A 10,084-nucleotide genomic window follows, 5' to 3' on the forward strand; every position below is an offset into this window, starting at 1 on the left:
AGTTTGTGGGAATTGCCCTAGACAGCTAGCTCCCTGAAGATAAACATGACCTGTGTCTTAATCAACTTTGCTTCCCAGCATCTAACACAAATTCCAGCACACAGGGTCCTCTGTATAAGATTTTTGGATAATATTAAGCATCTGTGGATGTGTGTATCACCTGTCTTCCAATAGTGGAACTCTGCAATTGTAATACTACTCTAGCTTAGATTGTTAATGCAGTTTGGCATCATAAGTGACCCTGATTTCTGCCATCTCTCCCATTAACTAAAATGAGTCACTCATATATCACTGAGCTGCTCCTCAAGTCTTCACTTTGCCATTTGACTTGTTTTCAACCTAGCAATCTCCTTTGCAACTGTGGACAACAATGTGCATCTCATGAAGTTGCTGGGAAGACCACATGAGATCACTGATGTCAAACATGGCCCTAGCATTTATTGTCATCATGTTAGTAACACTGTTCTGTCTCCAACTTAGGAAGAATATCCCCACTCGTAGTTAGTCTGTGTGGTTCAGCTTGGTTTTTCAGGCAAGCCCCATGGAAGAGATTCCACTAGAAATCTGTGTGTTTAAGTATTTTTGAAGTCCACATCCCACAAATATTGATGAAGGTAAAGATTTTATGGACAGGTTCATATCTCTTATCAGATCCTTTCGTGGCCTACAGGGGAGGGCAAGTCAGAGCATATATAACTAGGAGCTCTTGGCCAGCACTGCATGCTCTTTCCTGAGAAATTGCAACCAGGAAAGGAACATGAAGTGGCTTGGGATCCTCGGACTGGTGGCCTTTTCAGAGTGCCTAGTCATGTAAGTACGGGGACTGTAAGTGGCATCATCTAGCTTTCTGGGGTTTTTCTTGTCCTCTTATTCTTCCACCCATCAGGGTTAGAAGGGAATGGATTCATTCCCTGACAGTCTTAAAGTTCATCTCACACTTACTGATGAGTACCATGCCATGGGCACTGTGGGACCCAAGGGTCTTGGGGTTTCCCTGCAGGGTTGAAAAACTCTGGAAGTGCCAGTCACGGCATGACCTATGTGAAAATGGCACTCCTTGGAATTTTTCAGTTGAAAACCTCTTCAGCTGTAAGTGTGGTGCTATGAAACAGCAGTTGTCCTGTATTTGCTTCTAGGTTTTCTATGTGCTCTCTCTTTGTTTCTGTGCTAATATGTCTTTGTCTTCATCTCTGTATCTCTCTCTTTTATCTCTGTCTCTGTCTGTTTCTGTGCATGCAGAACGCTCTGAGTTATTTTCTCCCTATTTTGACTCTTCCTTGCTTCTCTAGCCTCTTAATTTCCTAATTTATACCTCATATCCTGGCTTCCTTTCTCACCCCTCTCTTCTCCTTGAACCCTGGAGAAAGATCAGGAAGTCTACTTCTAGGCAGTTTTACCTCATACATGTGGGCTGAGCAGAGCCAAGTCACAAACTCCCTTCATTTCCAATTCCTCCCCTGTGAAAAGAAGATAATGATCCCCTTCTATATGCTTCAAAGAGCTTCATTGAGAAAGATACAGTGGAATGGCATTAGCAATGGTAATAGCTGTCACTGTTGAAACTTCCTACATATCAGGTACATTTTATACATAACCTTACTTAATACTCATCACATTCTATACAGGGGATGGGAATTATCACATCCCACCTTTTTACCGATGGGGAACTGGAGTCTCCAAATGGTAATAGGACTTACCCATGATTACACAACAGAAACTATATTCAAATGGAGGACTTTGTCCTGGTCTTTTCATGGTATCCTGATAATAACACGACACTCATAAAAATGCTGAGAAAATACACAGCAACATTACAATGCAACTTATGACAGTCATACAATAACAAAGACAGCTTATTGCTGCCCCTTCTTTGTTTCCTTTTCCCAATGTTTGTTGAAAGAATCCCTCTCACAAAGATCAAGACCATGAGAGAAACACTCAGGGAGAAAAATCTTCTGACAATGTTCCTGGAGGAGAAAACTGATGACAGTTCCCAGAATGCCAATGATGACACAAGAATTTCTCTTCAACCCCTGAGGAACTACGAGAATGTGAGTTTGTTGGGAAAATAGCCCTCTACAGCACCCCTGGTGTTCTGGACTAATACTGGGGTTCGTCTGGAGGTGCCAGGCAGCATGTTGGCCCTGGGGCTCATGCAGGTAGCAGAAACACTGGGGAACAGGGACCCCATTCCCAGAGAAGTCACTCTCATCCTTGGTTTTTGTTGTGTGGTGACAGGGCCCAGCAATGACCAGGAGGCAGGTAAGCATCTATTTTTTGCCAAAGATATGTCATTAGTTTGAGGCAGCTTGTTCTTTCTAAACTAAGTGAGCAACGGAGCTACAGGTGAAAGGTGAGCCATGTCTGATCAAAAGATAAAGCCAACTGTACATGAAGTTTGAAACCCCAGCCAAAGGAAATTCAGCCTCTGCAGATCCAAAAAGGACATCAGTAAATCTTTTATGAGCTCTATGGCCTGTGACTCCATAAAAATCTAATACTCTGGTTATTGTTATAGATTTTTAAAAAGGTCTCATCTCTTCTTCAAGAATGCATAGGGCAACATACATGATAGGAAAAGAGTAAGTGCATGTCCAATAAAAGGGCCAACTTCTTAGTGTTGAGAGGACATGGTCTGAGTTGAGCGGAAGTGGCCCAGTGTAACCTAAGAGGGCCCCCTGGAGAAGGAAACACTCAGGCTGGGCCGTAAAGGGGAGATTGCAGAGCTTCCCAAATGAAGGCACCATGACTTTCCTGGAGGTCCAGTGGTTAAGACTCTGTGCTAATACTGCACTGAGGCCAGTTTAATCCCTAGTCAGGTAACTAAGATTGCACATGAAAGAAAAACAAAAATAAAAATCACATGAAGGCAACAGTATGAGCAGAGGCTGTGAGGTGTGGTGGTTGGAAAGATATTTCAGGACACATGGGACACTTGGAGGGGTGCAGCACTATTGAAATCAAGGATGGCCAAGGAAGCCAGGCCTGCCTTAATCACCCCTCCTCGGCCCCCCTAGACACACTACGTTGGCAAAATCACCATTGGAACACCCCCTCAGGAGTTCAGGATCATCTTTGACACAAGCTCATCTGTCTTGTGTGTGCCCTCTATCAAGTGCTCCAGTCCCTTCTGCCGTGAGTACCCCCACTTGCACTTCTTGGAGTCCCCTCCCACCCCCTTCTCTATCCTTGTCACCTGAGGGACATTCATCACTGGTGTCTGCAGGTACACACAAGTTGTTCAACCCTCACCTGTCCACCACCTATCGGTCCTCGAACCAGAAGTTTGAATTCACCTACCAGTATGGGAAGATGATTGGAATTATTGCCCATGACACTGTTCGGGTAACTAGAAATGAGAAGCTGAGTCAGGGTTGGCCCTTAGAGTGATCCCTGCTTACAAAGCAGATGCAGGAGCAACTGGGAGGGCCCACATTTTGCATTACCCCCTAGTGGCTGGCCCCTGCCCACCCAGCACCACATGTTCCTGGGGAGACAGCACGCCTGCTGACACTCAAACTCCCAGAACTGCTAACCCAGAGAGTGGCTTGGGGTGTGGACTTGCAGCTCCTTTAACCATTCGCACCACAAGGTTTTTTTGCTGGTATCAGGGGGTGAGGTGAAAAAAGCACCCACTTTTCTCATACTGTGCCAGGGACTTTCATGGTAATAACAAGTTTAATCCTGCAACAACCCACAACAACAAGTACTATGATTAGCTCCATTGTACCTAGGAGAGAACTGAGGTCCAGAGATGAAGAGCCTTGCCAAAGTCACCCATCTGGTAAGCGATGGAGCTGGGCTGGTCAGTTATGATTCATGCAGGTTTGGGGTGTTTGGGTAGAGAATAAAACTGACCTTGGGCCCCTGCGGACAGCCAAGGACTTCAGGCATGTGGGTAGGGAAAGAGGGGGCCAAAGATGTGGGGAAGGGGTTGACAACTGGGTTGTCACTCTAGGGGACCTCTATGACCTGACTCCCCCAAGGGGCCTGAGTGGCCTTTGTCTCTTATCTGTCTGTCTGTCTATGTCTCTTTCTCTCTCTATCTCCCTCTAACACACACACACATCCTCAAAACCATGTTTCTCAGGCAGAATTTTCATAGGAACTCCGGCAACCACATTGTATACTGGGCTTCTGGCTTCTGGAGCAGATGCATAATCCACAATGCTTCACAATAAATTCAGTTTATTTCTATCATATGATCAGAATGATGCCAAAGACAAGACTACCCTGCTCTTTACTCATTTTGATTTCAAGTGGGAATCATTTGGTCCTGTCCTGAGTCTCACTTTCAGCATCTATACAGGAAATATGAGGCCAATGTGACTCACTTCTGATGGTGTGTCCAGGAAGATCAGTGTTGGTTACAATTCACAGCCCTGCACAAATGGAATCTGAACTCCTGTCCCAACTTGGTCTAATCATCTAAGGTCAATCCAGGGCACTGCCAGGCATCAGTCCTTCTCAAGAGCTAATGGCATCTCTACCCAGCCCAGTCCCAGCCTCATTCTCTAAACGTTAATGTGGGAACACTCTCCTCTCCCACAGATCGGGAACCTTGTCATCCTGAACCAGGCACTTGATCTGAGCGAGACATACATTGGGTCACAACCTGACAACTATGATGGCATCCTGGGCCTTGGCTACCCCAGACTCGCCCCCAACAGGACCACCCCCATCTTTGACAAAATGAACATACAAGGCATCATTTCTCAGCCTGTCTTTGCCTTCTACTTGACCAAGTAAGTCTGAGCTGGACAATTACTATCCCTAAATCAGCTGTAAGGTGCTTTCAGTTGCATCAAAAAGTATAGACAACTTGTTATAGAAGTCTCCTGAAAGACTATCTACACCAGCATAACTATGGCCCAAGGGTGACATCTGGTCCCCTACTAGCTTCTGTAAATAAAGTTTTATTGGAACACAACCATGCTCATGGGCTCAAGGGCAGGATCTTGGTCCAGGAAGGTGGAGGGAAGAGGGAGAGCAATGACAAGTGTCATGATACAAGTTGGAGGAAAAACAGCAGGATTTGCTGATGGATTTGATATGGAAGTATGGACAGGGATGGCGGGAATGTTTACTTCCTCACTATCATTTTGGTTGTAGCCCAGGACAAGCTACACAATTGGTAGGAGCCAGTGAAAACTGAAAACATGGGACCTCCTGTTCAGAAAGTATTAGGAATTTCAAGGCATGGATAGCAGATGTGGGGCACCCTGCTGAGCATTGGGCTCCATGGATTGCACAGGTCACACACCCATGAAGCCAAAATTGGCTGAACCTTAACCCACACCCTTAGTGTCCTCTGGCCTTGGCTTTTCTGAAAAATGACAGGCTATACAAAGGAGACCTCTCCAGAATGCTGTCCTTTAGGGGTATCTCTGAGCACCATGGTTGCTAGAAGGGACCATGCCCTATTCAGAAGGGTGGTAGCTGAAGCCCGGTCAGGCTGCCCAGCTTCAAACCTCTTCTGTGTCACTCATTAGTCAGTGACTGACCTTGGTCATGTAATCAATCCCTCTGTGCCTCAATTTATACCTATGTAAAATGGAAACCATAGTAGTGCCGCCAATGGGTGGAAAAGCACAGAACTCAGACAGTGAGTGGTATTATTCTCTGACAAGGAGTCTTCCCTCTTCCATCTCTACACAGTGGGAAAAAGAATGGCAGTGTGGTGATGTTTGGCGGGGTGGACCACAGCTACCACAAAGGAAAGCTCAAGTGGATACCAGTGTCCCGAACCCTCTTCTGGCAGATAACCATGAACAGGTAAACCTCTGCCTCTGAGGCCACCCCAAGTGATACTCCCACTCTTACACCAGAACACAGGCAGACACACACAAATGCACACACAAACACAGCACACACAGACACATATGCTCCACCTACAAACAAACATAAACACACACACACACACACACACACACAAACACACAAACACAAACACAGATACATATTTCATCTATGGGCTCATAATCACACAAGGCCTCCTACCCAGGGCCCTGAGCAGCATCCTGAAAAGGTTCCTGAAAGATGTGTGCAGCTCAGAGAGCAGAGATCTCACGTCTGCACTGTGAGGCAGATGGCATGGATTGAGGACCCTAGAGTGTGTTGAACAGAGGATCAGGGAGAATTTCACCAGCCTGAACAGGGTTGTGATAAAACATCCAACTGTCCAGGGCTACATGGGACCAAAGGAGTTCTCAGTACACAAAACTGCTTCTTTAAAAACAGGAAAGTTGTGGGCAGACTTCAAAAATGGATCTCCTTAGAGAGAAACATACCAGCAGTGGAGAGAGGTTGGCTGCTTTCTTGAGACCTGAAAGCAAATCATAAAAGGGACAGGCCACCTAACCAGAAACAACCACCCCCACCCCCCATCCTGGGCACACAGTAGGGAAGGGGCTGTAACAGAGAGAATCAGGAAGCTTGGACATAGGAGGGGCCTGAGAACAAGGGGCAATAGCTGATGGGATTCTCTGTGATATCCTCAGACAGAAGCTTATGGGTCATTTGGAGGCCCCCTGGGCTAGCTTGGGCATCGCATGTCCGGGGACTTAGTGTCAGAGCCAGTTGAGGGGACCAAGCTAGAAAACAACCTCTGAGGGCAGCCTGTTTTTCCCTCCTCAGCACTCTGGCATCTGCTGCCCCAGAGAACATCTGTCTTCACTGTGTGGGTTGACACATTATTGGTCAGACACCAGACACAGGTCTCTGGTTATTCCTCATGCATTTCATCACTCACTCCCTCATTCATTCATTCATTCATTCAATCAAGAATGACACAATGTTCATCCACTGTGTGATGGGCACTTGAGAGAGGCACTGAGGATACAACTTCACCATACATCTAGGGAGGCAGTCTTACTTGGAACATCTCCCACACATAATAAATTACCACTTTGATACTTCCTGCAAATGAGGACGAGCCTACAGAGAGTGGAAAAGACAGGAGCCAGATCTAGTCTGTGGGGAATGCTTCCCTGGAAAAGTGACATTTAAGCTGTAACCTGGAAAATGAGGAGAAAACAGCTTGACAAAGGGGATGGGGGTCTTCTAGGAAGGGCGACCAGCACATGCCAAGGCCCAGAGGAGCAAAAGGGCTTGGTGCATTAAAAAACTGAGAGGAAGTCAAATAAGTTTACGTGACCAGAACAAAGAAAAACAGAGTCAGGGCATGATCTGAAGGGCTGTTCTGGAGACAGTCAGGGAGGGGGGCAGTTATGGGGGGGAGACTTCAGAATGATGCTAGTGCCCACTTCATCCCACTGTCTCTCAGCATCACCATGTTGGGGAAGGTTATTGGTTGTTTCCAAGGCTGCCAAGCCATTTTGGATACCACATCCTCATATCTGCTTGGCCCAGCTAGAGTGGTCACCACCATCCACAATCTCATCGGTGCCAGCGCTTTTGAAACAAAGGTAAGGGACATGCCACAGGGTCACTCTGGGGCTCTCCACACACCAAGGATCAGTTGGCCAACCTCTCTCCTCTTTCTCTAACAGAACATGGTTCCATGTAACAGCATTGGTCAGCTGCCTACAATCATCTTCACCATCAATGGCAATGACTACCCAGTGCCCGCTCAAGCCTACATCTCGAAGGTAAAAGGCCAACACTCAGGGCTAGTTCTCAAATATGGAACTTTCAGGACCATTGGTCTGGTGCTGGGAAGAGGGGCCCCTCTGCAGGCCAAGCCACATCACTGCAGATGCTGCTGGGCCCCTGAGTCTGGGCCAGTGCCTCCCACAATACCAACCACTTGAGAGTAAAGGGGAGCCTGGTACACCCATCATCGTGGAATGAATGGAGATACCACCGTGTGCCAACATGGTGTGATGCACAAGGAGAGGGGAAGTATAAGGGCATTTGCCCTCAAAGAACTTCTGTTCCTGCAGAGCCCTCAGATGGGCGAAACCAGAAACTCACCTCTATGGCTGGAGAGAGTCTCAGTGTGTTGTCCCACCATAATGATTATCGGTCTCCCTTCTCATCTGGAAACGGTTCAGATTGGATGATCAAGTAAATGGTTCACCTAGTCCTCGATTGCAACTTCCCCTTGCTAACCCCAGTTTCCCTTCTGTGTGTTGTGCTACCAGACCCCTCTGTGGGGAAGTGGATTGATCACATGTGTAAAGGATGCACAGTGACTGCACAGACCCGGCACAGGGTTTAGGCTTAATGTCAGCTCCCTATGGGACAGAGGAGGCTCATGGGCTAAAAGAAGGCTTTGAGGAAGACAGGAAATATCAGTAATTTGAAACCCCAGCCTCTTGGAGCCATGGGGAAGCCTGCTTGGGTTGAGGCAATTCTACACTGGACTCCATGCAAATGGCTCCTCAGGGGTTGTGCCAAGCTGTACCAGGGCCAGTTTAAGGGTGATGAGGGCTACAGACAAGGAGAGCACAAGGTGAAGTCATCCAACCCAGCCTGTATTGGCCAGGGAGGGTGAGCATGTGTTCAGGAAGTCTTCCTAGTGAGGCTGATCACAGTCTTAAATAAGAGGTTGTGGGGAAGATGGAGAAGAAAAGACATTCACTGCAGATAATACAGTGAGCATGGGTTAGAAGGAAAGAACAGGGGAACTACCAGCTATTCTTTTATTTATTTTATGTTTTTTGAAATTGAAGTATAGTTGATTTACAATGTTGTTTTCATTTCTACTTACACCAAAGTGACTCACTCATGCATATATATTATTGTTCCTAATCTTTTCCATAATGGTTCATCATGGGTTATTGGATGTATTTCCCTGTTCTATACAGGAGAAACTTGTTGTTTATCCACCTTCTATATAGTACTTTGCATCTGCAAATCCCAAACTCCAATCCTTCCCTCCCCTATGTCCCTCTCTCAGGGCAACCACATGTCTTGGCCATTCTTATTCTTGGATGGCACCCCACTTCTGCAAATGCTGAGAGAGCTACTTGGTTCTTACTATAGGAGGGAGATAACACCAAGAAGACACTGGCTCTGGATACTGAGGGCAGTCATTGGAAAGGGATCTGGCTGAGTGGGGTGTATTTCTGTCTCTTCCAGGATCGTAAGGGCACCTGTTTCAGCAAGTTTCATGGGGGCACAGAGGACTGGAAAAGGTCGGAGATCTGGATCCTGGGTGACACCTTCCTGAGGTTGTATTTTTCTGTTTATGATCGAGAATACAACAGGATTGGCTTGGCCCCTGCAGTGTAAATGCTGGGGCTGCTTCTGGAATCAAACAGGCCCACTCCAAACACACACTCACTCACACATAGGGCACTCCCACCCAGGTATGGTGATGGACTGTGTTTAGTGATCTGTAAAGCCCTATTTGCAGTAAAGAATAAAGTATTCTATTCCCAGTGGTGCTAATATGATTGGGTGCCTCTCTTTGGATCAGGAGGTACATCATAATTGGGCAGGATCTAGAACCTTGTCAGAACCACTAGTAAGAGGAGCCCAACTCCAACTGGCTGCAAGGAAAGGGGAAATTTATTGGAAGGGTGATGGGGATCTGCAACACAAGAAACAGGGCAGATCTAAACATTGCAGTGAACAGACCTAAGAAAGCAGAAGCCATCAGATCACTCTTTCTCTCTCTTTGTCTTTCCCTTCACTCCTCTTTGATTCTCTTAACCTGACAGCTTTCTTCCCTCAGGCTTCAACATGGGTATCCCTAAGGAGTCTAACCCATAAGGAAAGAAGCTCAGAAACATATCTTGTTATGCACTTAATATATACTCAACTGAACAGTTTCTCAAACTCATTTTCCAAGTGGTCTTAATGGATCCTTAAGCAGCACCTCTCTGCTGGTGAGAAACCACCAATAAGAGTAAGAATAATAGCTCTGGTTAATCACATAGGCCATTTCACTGTCTGCCCATGAGCCCCTGCAGGGCATGACCCTCATTTTACAGGTGAAGGAAGTCTCCTCCACTGTTCTGGCCCCAGTACTGGTGACAGGCACATGGTAGGCCCTCAATAAATACATGTTGAATAAATGAATGAATGAATTCATAGACACTTCTACTAGAACACAATGCTATATCTTGTGGTGTCAGCACATTATGGCTTACTGCCATAATATCAACCAGAAAAA

At 46.5% G+C, this 10,084-nt stretch overlaps 1 protein-coding gene across 1 annotated transcript; it reads left to right on the top strand.

Annotated features, from left to right (window-relative positions):
- Nucleotides 1–754: 754 nt before the first annotated feature.
- On the top strand, nucleotides 755–9,198 carry LOC130848756 (pregnancy-associated glycoprotein 2-like). The gene is made up of 9 exons (XM_057727158.1): nucleotides 755–810; nucleotides 1,901–2,051; nucleotides 3,018–3,135; nucleotides 3,227–3,345; nucleotides 4,552–4,745; nucleotides 5,659–5,775; nucleotides 7,286–7,427; nucleotides 7,512–7,610; nucleotides 9,046–9,198. The coding sequence occupies exons 1-9, from the start codon at nucleotides 758–760 to the stop codon at nucleotides 9,196–9,198; spliced, it is 1,146 nt and encodes a 381-aa protein (XP_057583141.1). The 5' UTR covers nucleotides 755–757.
- The last annotated feature ends 886 nt before the right edge of the window (nucleotides 9,199–10,084 follow it).

Source organism: Hippopotamus amphibius, chromosome 3 (assembly GCF_030028045.1).
Source record: "Hippopotamus amphibius kiboko isolate mHipAmp2 chromosome 3, mHipAmp2.hap2, whole genome shotgun sequence".
Taxonomy (NCBI): domain Eukaryota; kingdom Metazoa; phylum Chordata; class Mammalia; order Artiodactyla; family Hippopotamidae; genus Hippopotamus; species Hippopotamus amphibius.